Below are 15,227 nucleotides of genomic sequence, written 5' to 3' on the forward strand. Positions count from 1 at the left end.
TTGTGTGTTGTGTTATAAAGGAAGGTGGAAGAGGAAGGTTACAAAGGGAAGGTGGGAGAGGAGGGTTACAAAGGGAAGGTGGGAGAGGAGGGTTACAAAGGGAAGGTGGGAGAGGAGGGTAACAAAGGGAAGGTGGGAGAGGAGGGTTACAAAGGGAAGGTGGGAGAGGAGGGTTACAAAGGGAAGGTGGGAGAGGAGGGTTACAAAGGGAAGGTGGGAGAGGAGGGTTACAAAGGGAAGGTGGGAGAGGAGGGTTACAAAGGGAAGGTGGGAGAGGAGGGTTACAAAGGGAAGGTGGGAGAGGAGGGTTACAAAGGGAAGGTGGGAGAGGAGGGTTACAAAGGGAAGGTGGGAGAGGAGGGTTACAAAGGGAAGGTGGGAGAGGAGGGTTACAAAGGGAAGGTGGGAGAGGAGGGTTACAAAGGGAAGGTGGGAGAGGAGGGTTACAAAGGGGTGTAGGGGTCGAAGGCAGACGTGATCAGATGACAAAAGTTATGCCACACATCGTGGTATCCCCTCCGTAGGTTTAGCGGTATTAAAGAAACGAGCACTAATAACACATGGAATCAAGTCATTGTAGTGACGTTAAATGTCCTCATCTGACAAACCTTCATGGGTGAAAAGAAAGAAGGAAACTTGATTGACAATGGTGAAACAAAAGCTACCAGTATCATGAAAAGAATGTGGGTTAGTGTAATTGAGATTCTTGATACTGGACTATGCCTTGACTTGGTAGGGTCAGAATGTTTCAAAATTTCAGGATTACTAATCGATGTTTGTGGTGGTCTTCCAGTAAGCAATGATTCCATAGTGGCAGAGACTGAGGTGGGGTAGTCTTCTTCAGTGCATCAAGTGCCAGTGTCACCAAATCATGTGTCCCCTTTAATTTTACACCTGTTCGGGCATACTAAAGGTTCTGCAACTAGGTAGCTAATCCATCGGACTATTGCAAACCAATATCTGGGAATAACTAACCACGATTTATAAAAGCCCACCAGAAATGTACCAATGGTAATTGTAAGACCAGTCAGAGGAACAATTAAGGTACCTGTAAATACTTCAAGGGTTAGAGGTCACTCAATTGCCATATTTTTACCTCATGGACACACTTTGTTGTCTAACACTGAATGTCTGGGAAGTAATTTGGAAGTAGAGGACTTTATTGAGAGAGACCGAGTGGGAGAGGGGTGGATAAGGAGGGGGATCCCTTGGTCCTCCTAACTCCATTGCCAGTCAGGCAAAAATATTCAGTGGAAGTGGGGGATGGGGAATATCATTCAGTAGGAGAGGGTTTAAAGCACTTCTCTGTGGGGCCAGGACACCCTTCCATAAAGGATTGTACCCCTACCTAAATCAGGGAGGGGGAGGATAGAATTTGGCCCCCACCTTTGAAATCATGCTCTTTAGACTATTGGAAGCATTAAAGATGAGGCAACAAAGATGATTCACAAGCCACATTACTCTTTTAATATCATTCAAATAATAGACAGTATTGTAAAGACGACTATTTTACCCTGGAGCGTGAGGACAAGTACAACTGCTTGAGTACTAGTTTAACAGCTTGAGCACTAGTTTAACAGCTTGAGTACTAGTACAACTGTTTGAGTACAAATGTAATTCCTCTTTGTATGAGCAGTAGTACCTAAGCCCGTCAGGTACAATAACAAATGCACAAGGGTGAGTACCAGTACAGGTAACTATGCTAGAAAATATAATACATGTACAACATAGTACATGTAAAATATATATATGTAACTCACTACCTCTGTATAGTGCTAACATGTATAGAAACTTGGGCATTAAAGGGAAACTGCTGAAGGCACCACGGTAGGTAAAGAAAGAAGCTGTCCCATCAATGGATACGTCGTTTTAGAGGTCCAAGCTGTGACCGTCGTCAGGAACTCTGGATGTCCATATTAACAGGGCATCCCAGTAACTCTGAATATATAAGTCGAATTACAGTAGCTCTTATGCAAAGGTAATACGAAAGCAAAGCAATTGTGTAGGGAGTACACTCCACTCTACTAGAGTAAGACGTAAACACTCGCAGAACATTATTAAATAGACTGATGTGCTAGTTTGTGTGTATGCATTAAACTGAAACCAGGAATGTCACAAAGTAAAGCTGCATATTTATGACAGGACGGAACCAAATATTCAAATAACCCACATCATGGGGTGAGGATCAAGGTGCTTTTTATTTGAAAATTTATTGACTAAACTGGAAGAACACTAACAGGAACATATAATCAACTAGAAAAAGAGTAAAAAATAAATATATATGAATTGACTGGATTCCCAAATCTAAATTCTTATTCAAATTATATCCAGTATTCAATAATAGAAAGTAAAAGTATACTAATATTCACTTTGGAAAGAACCACTTTGCCTTTCCTGTTAACTCTTTGAGCAAATAGTTCACGAAAAAAATTCTTTCCATTTTATCTTGTATACGATTCAGAAGAATTCCATAGAAGAAAAAACCATTGTGATTCCTTCCATTGAAAAAAAAAAAATGGGAATACAAAACTAAAAAGTTGAAAGTATGCTGTAACTGCCTAAGAATTATATTCAACAAATAAAATATTTGTATTTGAATCCATCAACAAAAACAAAGCAGTCTTGGTAATTCATTGGTCCACAAGTAAGGCATCTCTGACTGGACGGTTGTCTTTAGCCTGAACTTTGGGTTGCACAAACTTTTTAAATGTCGCCCTCTAAGACTTCTTTGGTGCGATGATGCCCTCTAGTTGTGTCTGCAAAGGAAAATAAAAAACGCCACCAATAAAACAAACAGAGAAATAATGGCTTAGGTAAAAATGTTTATATATTTTTGATGATCAAACAACTTAACTTATATTGGACATTCAAGGGTACATACTACATTGAAAGGGTTACATTTGGATTTTCAGGACATGTCCTTTGTCTTTCTTATCTATCTTACTTGAGAATCTAGCTGAACAAACACATTTCCTAAATAATGGATCTTTTGGTAGTTCTGACGATGTTGTAATAAAGTGGAAGAATTTTAAGTATGATGTTTTTGTGCCATTTAACTCCTCTTATTATAGCACAGAAATATTAATTGTCAATATTAACACTCCATTAGTCCAGATATTAAATTGAGATTGAGTAATTGAACTTTAAAATATCTGGTCTCATTTTCATGTAAGGTACCTTTCAAACTCAATTCCCACCAAAGGAGAGGGTGGACCCCTAAACTTAGACCCTATAACAGACCTCCCCAGCCAAACCTTTAAAAACCTTTTATTTCAAAAAGGGCTCTTTATTTTACAAAGATAATCTTTAAAAAACTGTAATTATAAACTTAAAAAACAACAACAATGATAGTTCAAAGATTTAGTTTACAGTAGAAATACTGTATTTCAGTCATGCTAACCATTGGCCATTAAGTTATGTTTTTTTTTTACAGTCAGTTTGGTATTGCATTGGAGGATCTGCCCTGGCTTCCACTTATAACCAGACTGCAACAACCTGAACTCCTTTCTTCAGATAAGATATGGATATGGCCACCCGAGATCGATCAATCAATCAAATCCCGGCCAGATAAAATCAATAATTCATGACAAGGATGATCTTTACCTTTAATTGTTGGTTTGTTCTTTTGAGAAACTGTATTTCTTCTGTGTGTTTCTTCTCTTCGACCGATCGTCTCTCCGCCTCTCTCTTCTCGATGGCTTCGCACTTTGCCTTCAGTTCGTTCACCTGACGTTCCAAGTCTCGTTTTTCACCTTCCAGCTCTTCGATCTTGGCAGATAGGGAAGAATTTATGGGCAGTGAACAGCATATGGCAGTATTTGATTTGTAAAAACTAGAACTATACAGCCTCAGTGTTCTCTCTAGCTAGATCCATTCAGTTTTCTCAACTAAAAGTTGAAAGTGCACTAGGAGGGTTTGTGTAAATTTATTGCAAAGAAGATCTTTCTCCCTGTAAAATTGATGCACTCTGTGAATAGTTTAGTATAATCACTTTTTAACAAAATCACAAGTTTGTGCAAAGATGTTTTGTATGCATGTTTCAAGCAATGGGACTTGAAGAAGCGTCCAAGCATTCCTTTTTCAGGCACCCCACCCCCTCTCACCTTCTGCTCAAACCTTGCCAAGGACAACAACTAATAACAGATTTTAAAGATGGAGATACTGACCTTTTTCTCCATATCGTATTTGCCCTGTTCTGCCTGCAAAGCCTTCCGCATGCCAAAGGCAACGCTACTCTCGTACAGTGTCTGATAAGCTGCGACAGTCATGCGTATTTCGTCTCGGACTCGCAATAACAAGAGACCTCTCTCGGCACATTCGATTGTTACTTGGCGGATCAGTTCATCTAGAAAAAGAAGAAAAAACAAAGGTAAGAGTAAATTCTGGTTTGTAAATCTGAGACTAAATACAGCTCACTAGATAAGCTGAGTTGTAAAGAAAAGTAGCAAACAAATAACAAAAACATTGGCAGAGTTTATTTTTTTCATTGACCATCGAAACCAAATACATTTCAGTTCAGAGTTGTAGCCAATGTGGGCAGCGCAGAGCTGGCCCATCCCACACTTAAAAATTCCGCCTGGGACTCAGAGCTGAAATAGTCTGTTTTTTGCCGTTTGTTACATGAAACCAGCCCTATAATGCACATTATGTTATCTTCCAAGCTCAGTGGGTTTAACTTTCACTTGAAAGATTTGTTAAATGGGTGTCAAAATATCCATTGAGTCTTGCCCATGTTTGGTTGGGGGCAAGGGTCATCACATACCAATTTTTTTTGTACTCTGCAAACACCTTAAACGTGCAGTAGGAGCTTCTCTGAACCCTGCCAAACCCTGACTGGTACACAATTTCTAATATAATGTCACCACTAAAACTGCCCTAACTACAACCTTGTTTCAGTCACAATTTTGTGATTAGACATACATCTTCAACTACTATACTTTTTGGTAGGAAAAAACCCCCCATAGCTCCAATGTATAGAGAAATAGCTGTAAATCGTTTAGAAACTAGCCTTACCCTTTGTCCCTTTACCTCAAAGATCTCATTGTGGGAGAAGACCTGCGGAAACTAACTAAAGTATGCAATTCTTACCTTACCTATCTATAAATACAAATTAATCACAAAACTTAAATTTTCTAGTGGCTTTTAAACAGATGAGTAATCATTCAGTGAGTAAATTGCTCACAAGAAAAAATAACTAAAAATAAATAGTAAATTTGAGTTGTCACAGAAATATAGAACGGTAGAATTTATGGTCCACGTAACGTACCAAAACATTGCGAATAGAGCTCTCTTCTGACGGGGCAAATTCCAGTCTCCCGGGCTTGTCTTTGTTGAAGCTTCATATCCAGTTGTTCTTGTAAGTTGACAACATCAAGTCTCGTGGCTGGTGTACTTGAAACTTGCTGGACCCATAATTGGCCATTTTCTGTCCATTCACTGTTGATTTCAGCAGAGAATAACAGGCTTGAATAGAAATCAGTTGTCATGGTAATTTGTCAGTGTCAACTATGTGCATCCTTTTAGATCAGCTGGGTTTGTTTAAAAAGTTAATTTGTTGCACCTACCGTCTCCTACAGAGCGACTAATGGCAAAACCACTTTCATAGCAGATTAGAACATAAGTTGCCATTGTCACCAAGCAATTAATTAATTAATTAGGCTAAATGTACGGAAGTTACTTGGGGAATCAGAACCTCATAGAAAACAATTTGGAAAATTTTGGTATTTAAAATAAAAATTCTCCTGACCATTAGGATACAAAACTCTTCAATTTATTCTTGAAAAAGTTGGTGATGTTATTTAATCGTTACCAATCCATCTATCCCTTTCAACAATTATAAACAGCTGTGGAAAAGAACATATGAACAATACAGCTATGCAAATATACACAAATGGTTGCAAGTAATAATATTCTCATGTGACATGTTTATAATCACCTAACAGTCTTATAAGAAACAAAGATTATCAGATGCATTTTTATGGCAACTCAGTCTATTTAATATCAGTTGTTTGCAATATAACTTTACCGTGGTGGTAGTATAGAGTTAAGAATTTCATCAGTCTGTTGAGCTTTCTGCTGTTCCATAGGTGGCAATTTGCTTCCACCCTTAGGTGGAGGATTGGGCACAGGTCCTCCATTTGTGGGCTGCTGTGGTGTAGTCTTCAGTGCTCTAGCCTATCAAAGAAACAAAACTAAAATATGTACAAGAAAGCATTGCAATATTTAGCAAAGTTTTAGCTACAATAATGTGACATTGTTCAATATGGTCAAGAATCACCATTGCCAGTAACATTCAAGTTTGCTGATTGGTAAATGGTAGGCCCCCACCAGGCTACAAGTAACAACTAACATTACAAACGTAGGATTAAGGAGCAGCATCCAGCAAGGTGCTTAATGTTGCAATTACTGTAACATTGATAACACGCTAGGCTATGAATCACTGTCCAATTATTCAAGGGTCTTATTGATGCCAAGCATAAGCTACACTGCTACAGAACAGGTCTAATTGTAGCCTTGATTGCAAAGTAGGCCTATCATCATACTTCAAAGGCCTACAAATACAATGGTATGTATGCTAGCCTAGGCAGTCCCTACGATTACGAAGTACGAAGTGCTTGTTTACCCGTGGCGTCTTTTTCTCCGTATTCCTGCTCACAAGAACGGGGTTGTCATATTTTACCAATGAAGAATTCGGTGGAATCATTTTGCGTGTACTTATAATTTACCGTAAAATATCAGTAATTGAGGTTTAAATAGCAATTCAAAGTCTCCTAGCTAATTTTGCATCGGTTGTTATCGAAGTGTCGGTCCTTGGCAACGAACTATTGTCGACCGGAAGTAAATAAGTGTGTGTCCCAGAATGCACCGTTCACAAATGTACGACACAACATGGCCGCTACCATGGACTTCGAAGGTTCGACATGTTTCCATTTTGTCAATCTGCTTAGGGAATTAAGTCTTTTAAGAGAATCATAGTGGTGACCATTGATTGTTAGATAAGCCATTTTGTTTGCTTTATTTACCACAAACTTTACCGTATATTCTTAAAAATGCGAACATGAAGTGATCCGAATTCGACAATGACTTGAACAAACGTAACGTTAGGCTACCTACCTATACAGTACAAAACCTATTTGTAGGCATAACTTAGGTCTTCTTTTTCGGTAACAAATTGATGTAAATGGGAATAAATATTCATATGCTTACTGGGAACCAAACTGATGATTAAATTGTATCATTATCTAAAGTTTCGTTACAACGTTGGAGAGAGAAAACAAAAGTTCAACTAATTAAGCCTAGTGATCAATATGTTATGATTAAGCATAGGCTAGGCCATAGGAAAAAATAGCATTTTGCATCCAATCCCAGCAATTTTCTATTTGCCAATGAAACTAAAATGATAAACGTCTAATCCGAAAACTTGTATAACATTTACCAAGTTTGGTAGGAGAAAAATATTTACTATACTGTGTTTGACCACTTGCATCAGTTTTCAGTTAACAAGTTGTAGAGGAAGTTGCACAGTGTGGATCATACTGCAAGAGCCATCACATAGGCTAGGCCCAAAAAAATGTAACTATACTGTGGTTATTTTATGAGACTCATTTTTTCCCATCAGATGTAAGAGACAAGCTGAGGAAGTGGCGAGAAGACAAAGTCAGAAACAGCACGGAAACAGCTGAACTAGGAGAGTATCTTTTAGCAAATTACAGAAGGAAACTTGGAGATGAAGGTTAGAATAAGATGCTAAATCTATCCTTGCCATCTAAAATTAACTTGAATTTAAAATGTTAAAGCTGCTGTTTGCATTGATTTTCATTAGTGTTTGATTAACATTTTACATAAAATTACATTTCATATTCCAAGTAAAGCAAAGACTTCAATATATGTATCGTAATGTCGCAACAGCAACTCCAAGATTTACACAGAAGCGACCAATTTGGTAGCTTCTCAGTGCTGACAGCCAACCCACGTAACTGATGTAGTCCCTCCTGATACTTGATGCTGCAACAGTGTTTCCACCTTGCAATATAAAAACCATTTCGGTCAGAGATCATGTGAGCCAGCTGTTTTCTTCTGTTCTATTTAACATGTTTCAATGGCCAAATATTTACCACTTTCATGAAAAGAAAACTCTTTTCCTTTTGTGCAGTTTGGCCTTTGTTTGAACAAGTCAGTATAGCATCCCTCGACTGTGGAAAGCTAAGTCTTGCCAGGTTATGCATCCATGCAGTACGTGAACAATTCCCACAGAGTTCAAGATCAAAGAGGTTACATGGCATGCTGGAAGAAGCAGAAGGAGAGTGAGTACCTCTTTCCTTTGGCCGTAACCCAAACTGATATGAAAGAGATTAACAGTTGTTATTTATCAGAACTCTTTTTCAAAGAACCGTATATATCACTCCTAACGTTGACGGAAAGTAACAGGTATACCTACATCTTGTCATGGACCATCTGTTACCTCAGTAATTAGACTTTCATGATCTTGTATCTTGTATCATTTCTCCTTTGGCATATATAAATATATCTATATATATGGATAATGATAATGGATGGTGTTTTCTGGACTAGACAGCCATCCTACAATGTCAGATAGACTGCTTCATACACACATGTACAATATACGTGTGCATTTGTCAGTGCCTATAGTAAGACTGTGCATATCAACTTAAGGTTCTACGTTACTGCACTCAAAAAGTATTTGTTTTGGTGTCTGCATTTAGCCATTAGTTCGTTTCTTTTGTTCAGGGTGCGCAGGCCTGGCTTCAGTAGAATGAAATACTTCTCCGCTATACATTAGTTGCGGGGTTGTACGGATATCCTCCACTTTATGTGGTAGTCTTTCAGATTGTCATCCCTCAATTCTCAGATGGGTTTGCTTAATTCTGTTGCGTTTTGTGATTGCTATATCCTTTTTTGAATTCAGTTGTGGTGAGTGCAATGTAGGATTCTTTGTTATCTCCACTTGTGGCCTCTGCTTGGTAGATGATCCCTGTCTGTAGGCATCCACCTTTTAAGGGACAGTTGTGTTTGTTCTGCAGTTTCATTTCCCTCCTTCTTTTGCATTAGTGTCCTTTTCGTCTCTGTCATGAATGCGTCCTATCTGGGCAAAGTAATAAATATACCTTCACTATGTAACATATTTTGCTAAATTAATGAGACTACTCTCACCTTGGAACGAACGTTTGACAGTTGTACACATTCCGGCCTTGGGTCGTCTTCACGCATGACTTCATCTAGTCAGATCTTTCGTGGAGCTCCTTAATTATGTTTCTTATTTGTTTCTTCTCCAGCTTTGAAAGTGCCAAAGAAACGTACGAAGAAATACTGAAAGGCGATCCAGCAAACGGGGTGAGGTTACACTGATTTGAATTTAGGAAGAGAAAGTTATATCCTCTGCCTCCTCCTCCTCCTCCTCCTCCTCCTTCTCCTCCTCCTCGTTCCAATTGCCTACCCCTTCCTCCCGATGGGATAGTTAATCATTCCTGCAATGGGTGTTTTTTTCCTGCAGTCTAGGGGGGTATCTTTGCTTTATCTTTGCTGTGGCTTGTTTCTTAATCTCAATTCACCCTTTCCTTCTATTTCAAAAAAGTGGTGTATAAAGTCCTTGAAGAAAAGGTTTTTTTAATAGAGCTTATATTTAGGAGTTTGTAATGAATCAGATATTTTAAAGCTTGACTTTACAAAAGACTTAAAAAAGACTGCGAGATTCCCACGTGTTGTCCACATTGAGACCACTTTAAAGGTCTGCCCTATAGACCCCAACTATAGCACGCTATCAATGAAAAGTTTCTTGAGATTACGTAAAATGACCTGCCTTGGTGGTAACATGACCTCTTTTTACCAATTAGTCTGCAACGCCCTGCCACATATATTTCCTTGTTTGATCGAGGGTCTTTGTGTGAACGTTGTATGATTAACTACACTGTAGACATGAGCATTTTTCTACCCAAGTGTTTTCACAAATAGCTTAATGGTGTTAAGAAGCTATGCAGGCTAGTTGTAGAGCCGGAGGTTGATTTACGACCTTGGCAGGTTTGTTTATGTAATCACACAACTTTCCTAGCTATAGCAATGGTCTATAATTGGAGCCAATAAATCAGATCTTTCAGTGCAATCTCAAAGTCAGTTGTATGCTTCATCACCAAAACATGTTTTTTTTAACCAATTCATGTAAACAACAGAGCATCAATATCGTTAGTTGTTGACAATATTAATAACATATGATAAATATGTCATTTGAATCCATTAATGTCTTATGTTCTCCCATTTAGTTTTTGTGTTTCTGAGGTATTTGACCTAATGGTCGTTGTATTAGAGTAATTAGACTCCTTAGTCCAGTCACTTTGACAGATGAACCTCGGCTGCTTAAAACGGTCAAGGGTCAAGAATTGAAAACGTTATAGAAATTATACTACCTTGACCGATAGATAAGTGATTTTATCAGTCTACAAAAATAAATGTGTGCCTTATGTCGTCTTTTCAAAGGATTTTCTGATTTTATTCACAACCTTACCAGTAAAGGGTTTCTTGTCAAAATAAGAGAAAGACTGAAAGACCTGCTTAAATATCATGATTCCTCTTTAAGCTGTAATCACTCCAAGTGAGTAGAAATTTGTCTTAATTTTCTTTTTTTAAATTTTATCTGCCGCAGCTGGTGATGAAAAGGCTAGTCGCCATCCACAAAGGAAAAAATGATATCCCAAGTGCAATCAAAGAGTTGAATAAGTATATTGCAAGGTGAGTTCCCCACTCCCCCCCCCCCCCTCCCATCAGATTCACCCAGGGTGTTGGAGGGTTATTGTTTTCCAAGATATCCAGCTCTGAAATACTCTAAATGGTTCGAAATGTTCTTTAAAAATAGGTCAAGAAAAAAGGGAAATCATTTTGAATTTGGCTGCTTGGTCTGGACCTACTTGCTAACTTTAAGCTAACTTTAACTAATTCAAAACCTCAAATGTTTTTTGTTTTTAATTACATATATTCAACAGATCACTCATGTGGTGCATTCAGAACTATAGTTCTTGACTAGAGGTTGTAAGGCAGGCATCGGCAAGATGTTACTTGAAGTCACGAATAAGATATATGTTTTAAGTTTTCGGTTCCTATTGAGTTCCTAGATATTTCTGAGGAACTGACCATAATGATATTGTGCACTATGCTAGGTTAGTCCAGTTAGATTGATAGATGAGCCTGCTTTCTGGAATGAGAACATTTGCCTTTAGTTTTTATATATTATTATTAATTAGGCTGGGTGGGGGGGGGGGGAGGGGGCGAGATAATATTGTAGTGAAGAGGATGTCGGGCTGTCGGTAGTCTGTACTCTCCTGGACAAAACTTTCTGATTTAAGGTTTATTTGTTACGATGTTACTTTTGCGATAAGAGGTAGCAGTATACATTCGTGTGGCAGAAAATCATTCATCGTTTTCAGACATATTTTTCTGCCTTTCTATTTGCTTCAGTTTCATGAGTGACAGTGAGGCTTGGATGGAGCTAGCAGAGTTGTACATACAAGAACAAGAGTGAGTATGACCGAAATTACTGACTATACTCTGCATCCATTCTATCTTGAAATTGAAAATAGATTTGTTACAAAAACATTATACCTGTGTGTATTGAATATGTTGACTGTTTCATTAAGTTTGGAGGTTAATGGTTTATGCCTTCCTTTCATTTTTTTCTGCCTTTTGGGGGGGAGGGGGGGAAGGGGTTGTGATATTGAAAAATCTCAGTTTCTTCCATACAGAGCGCTATACCGCTATGTAACCAGGAAGCTGCTATTCAGAATAGCCGCTTACCGATGTTCCAACAATGTACCCTCTTCATCGCTATGTCATGCAAAAAGATTAAAAAAGAATTAATTTGTGCCTAAATCAGTACTTTTATCAATAATGTCATCCACAGCTATTCAAAGGCAGCTTTTTGCTTTGAGGAGCTGATTTTGTATAATCCCCACCATCATCTGTACCACCAGAGATACGCAGAGGTAAGATAGGGGGTAGTAAGAGGGCTGTCACTGATCTGGGACTAGGGAGGGGGGGGAGGTTTTTTGAATAATCGCCACCATCATCTGTACCACCAGAGATACGCAGAGGTATGATAGGGGGTAGTTAGAGGGCTGTCACTAATATTGCTCAGATGGGGCTGGGACGGGAGGGGATTTTGAGTAATCACCATCTGTACCACCAGAGATACGCAGAGGTAAGATAGAGGTATTAAGAGGACTGTCACTGATATGGCTCAGATGGGACTGGGGGAGCGGGCAATTTTTTTCACAGATCTTTTCACAGGACTTTCACTGCAGACTTTGGAGCCTGTTCCCCACACTGCCTCCACATATTACCCATCCCCACCTCCTCTTTTAACAAATTGCCCCCCCCCCCAACACCCCCCTAAAATAAAGTATTCTTATCTGCTTACAAGAAAGAACACTTTTTAATGTTACCAAAATGGATGGGATTTATTATGAAACAAAAACAAAATGAGGGCATTAAGATTACAAAATGGACACTTTTCAGTTTCATTGAACGTGAATGGGGGGAGGGGGGTGGGATGTGGGGTAAGCCACTTTTGGTTGATGATTATGGGGCACTTTTTCAAGTTTTCCCCAAAACACTCTGCTTTCCTTGCCCTGTATTGATACTAGTGTATTAGATTGCTTCTGTGTGCTCTGTAAAGCTGTATACATCCTCCTGTCGAAGAAAATAACTTACCTGCCGTATAAATCAACAGCAGAGTGAAACATTGGTATCAGGGATTTGATTTGTCAACCACTTGTTCATTTTGTTTACAGATTCTTTACACTCAGGGAGGTATAGACAACTTGGAGATAGCGAGGAAGTATTTTGCACAAGCAGTGAAACTGAACAGTAATAATATAAGGGCTTTATATGGCATGTTGCTGGTAAGTAGTCTAAGAGCTTCTTAACAATAATAATATTAAAAAATAATAATAATAATATTACTAGTAATAATTTAATAATTTAATAATAATAATTAAATAATAATAATGAATTGACTGCAAGTGGTAGGAAGTTATTTCTCTTCCCCTACCACACCCCCCCCCCACTTATTCCCCTTATAGTTACTATTTGATGCCTACTAGTAAATGGTTATATGTAACAAAAGAATTCCTTGCTAAGAATTGTGGATTAGATTATGAAGTCTACAGTTCACTTCAAACTTTGTATTGTTTCTGTTTGATTCATTTGGCCAAACCTTGTTCTCATTTTACTCTCAAATCTAACTGAATAGATCTATCTTGTTTATAGCTCAGCCGACCCGACCTTACTGATTGAAGTGTGAACCAATTCACGGGTTAATGTCACAGGCAAAAGATTCCCTCACTATTGATCGAAAACCTAATCTCAGTATCTTGTCCCCTAACATCTATTTATAATATGTCATCAATTTCAGCCCTTCAGCTCTAGATGAGAATAGAATGATTTGTTTCTCGCAACTGTGGTAGTTTTAACGTTGATCGTTTCGTCTGCAAACTGTCAGGTTTCTGTCCAATTGTCATTTGTTAGTATCATTAAAGTTTGGTCGGTGAAAGTGACACTGTGTGCTTTGTTGGAGTTACCTGTTACCTTCTTGTCTGGAAAATGACTCCTCCTAACAGGTTGCCTACTGATAATGCCTTATGTTATAATGCCTTTTGTTATAGTATCACTAAAGTAGCATCTTTGTTCTGTTTTTCCTTGATTTAAGCTCAACAAAGATTTAATAACGTCATAAACTGAAACTATGTCATTTCATAATTAACAATCGTTCTCTGACAGTGGACGATCTCTCAACTGTCTTATTGTTGTTCCTTCAAGGTTGATGTCTGTGAGTCTCTATAAATATGATTTCTTTGTTTTTGTTTGTTGTTTTGTTTAGTGTGCCTATCATATAGCATCGTCATCGAAATCAACCGCTAAGAAGAAGACAGAAAACACCAAGTATGCGTCGTGGGCTAAAGTACAGTTAGACTACAAATACAAGGTGAGGACATTATGGTAATTAGGATGATAACCTGGTGATGCTCAGATGATCATTGTTTATGTAAGCTGTTCTCCAGATGTCGCTAAATTTAAAAGCTATGTCTTTTCTGTTTCACTTTCAACAACACTTTCTTGTTATTAGTTTTACTCTTTGTGTATGTTTTCTGTGTCATACGTTAGTACTGAAAGTCACTGGTTAGGTTGAATTTTTTGCAATGAAATTTTGTCATGATATACATTAAGAGGTTTTTATAAATAAATTCATAATTATGTCCCTGGACAGATAATCTTGTCATGGTAAATGTGAATATTAATATTTATATGAATACTAAATATTAAATGTCTGTATCTTACTTTGTGATAATTTCAGCAATCTGAACCTAAAGATGAAGAAGTTTTGGGCGAGATGTTTGATAGATTAGCGATTACGTCTGGCAACTAAAAGAAAAAGAAGAAAATTCTGCAGACAACCGATGTCCTAAACCCACCTTGCAGATTGAAAATGTGCTCTATGGAAAGTCTTGTAAAATCAGATGACCAAGGTTTATCCAAACTGGGTGAAATGAGGAGTCAAGGAAGACATGAAAACCCCAAGATGTTCCACCTTTGATGTTCAGCCAAGTCTTGAAATCATAAATATATTAGCAGACTTGACCATATGTAGTGTTATCAGGGTGCTCTGGAGAAACCCAGATGGTCAGATTTGTGTTGATTCTATGAAGTTAGGAAATTGTTTAAGGAGATTATGTTAATTAGTACCAGTAACTCTTTATCCAACCTGTCTTTTTAAGGCACAATGTCATATGGATGGGGCTGCAGCATCCTGCAGCCAGGCTGTGAAGGACACAATCTATTGTGCTCTGCAGTTATCACACAGAAGGCCCTGCTGGGTCTGCATAGAGTACTCTCCATGGTTCCATGTTGATTCATCCTAGCTGAGCAGGATCTTGCAGCCACTGCAGCATTTCATTGTCTATTGTGCTCCACAATTTCACACAATAGACAATGCAGGTGTTTAGAGACAATCCCTATTGTCTGTTATTGAATCATGCTAGGAAGATCTTGCAGCTGCTGCAGCTTTTCATTGTCTGTTGTGCTCCACACTTTCACATAATAGACAATGCAGGTGTTTAGAGACAATCCCTATTGTCTGGTATTGAATCATGCTAGCAAGATCTTGCAGCTGCTGCAGCTTTTCATTGTCTGTTGTGCTCCACAGTTTCACATAATAGACAATGCAG

At 38.3% G+C, this 15,227-nt stretch overlaps 2 protein-coding genes across 2 annotated transcripts; one reads left to right on the plus strand and one right to left on the minus strand.

Annotated features, from left to right (window-relative positions):
- Window positions 1-1,444: 1,444 nt before the first annotated feature.
- On the minus strand, window positions 1,445-6,765 carry LOC139984563 (33 kDa inner dynein arm light chain, axonemal). The gene is made up of 6 exons (XM_071998503.1): window positions 6,623-6,765; window positions 6,026-6,174; window positions 5,267-5,436; window positions 4,167-4,345; window positions 3,604-3,768; window positions 1,445-2,756 (listed from the first exon to the last, which is right to left on the minus strand). Exons 1-6 carry the CDS (start codon window positions 6,701-6,703, stop codon window positions 2,718-2,720), a joined length of 783 nt encoding a protein of 260 aa, XP_071854604.1. The 5' UTR covers window positions 6,704-6,765; the 3' UTR covers window positions 1,445-2,717.
- Window positions 6,764-14,825, plus strand: LOC139984561 (ER membrane protein complex subunit 2-like). The gene is made up of 10 exons (XM_071998501.1): window positions 6,764-6,913; window positions 7,619-7,732; window positions 8,153-8,303; window positions 9,294-9,351; window positions 10,655-10,740; window positions 11,464-11,523; window positions 11,906-11,987; window positions 12,795-12,905; window positions 13,883-13,987; window positions 14,357-14,825. Exons 1-10 carry the CDS (start codon window positions 6,889-6,891, stop codon window positions 14,426-14,428), a joined length of 864 nt encoding a protein of 287 aa, XP_071854602.1. The 5' UTR covers window positions 6,764-6,888; the 3' UTR covers window positions 14,429-14,825.
- The last annotated feature ends 402 nt before the right edge of the window (window positions 14,826-15,227 follow it).

Source organism: Apostichopus japonicus, chromosome 17, assembly GCF_037975245.1.
Source record: "Apostichopus japonicus isolate 1M-3 chromosome 17, ASM3797524v1, whole genome shotgun sequence".
NCBI classification, from domain to species: domain Eukaryota; kingdom Metazoa; phylum Echinodermata; class Holothuroidea; order Aspidochirotida; family Stichopodidae; genus Apostichopus; species Apostichopus japonicus.

Bases quoted from the DNA above. Each gene is read 5' to 3' on its own strand.
- LOC139984563 (XM_071998503.1), bottom strand. From the start codon at position 6,703: ATGATTCCACCGAATTCTTCATTGGTAAAATATGACAACCCCGTTCTT. The intron at 5,437-6,025 runs GTAAAGTTATAT...TGAAATCAACAG, and splicing joins AACTCTATACTACCACCACG to TGAATGGACAGAAAATGGCC. The intron at 4,346-5,266 runs GTACGTTACGTG...TTCTTTTTCTAG, and splicing joins GCTCTATTCGCAATGTTTTG to ATGAACTGATCCGCCAAGTA.
- LOC139984561 (XM_071998501.1), top strand. From the start codon at position 6,889: ATGGCCGCTACCATGGACTTCGAAG. The intron at 6,914-7,618 runs GTTCGACATGTT...TTTTCCCATCAG, and splicing joins CGCTACCATGGACTTCGAAG to ATGTAAGAGACAAGCTGAGG. The intron at 7,733-8,152 runs GTTAGAATAAGA...CCTTTTGTGCAG, and splicing joins AAGGAAACTTGGAGATGAAG to TTTGGCCTTTGTTTGAACAA.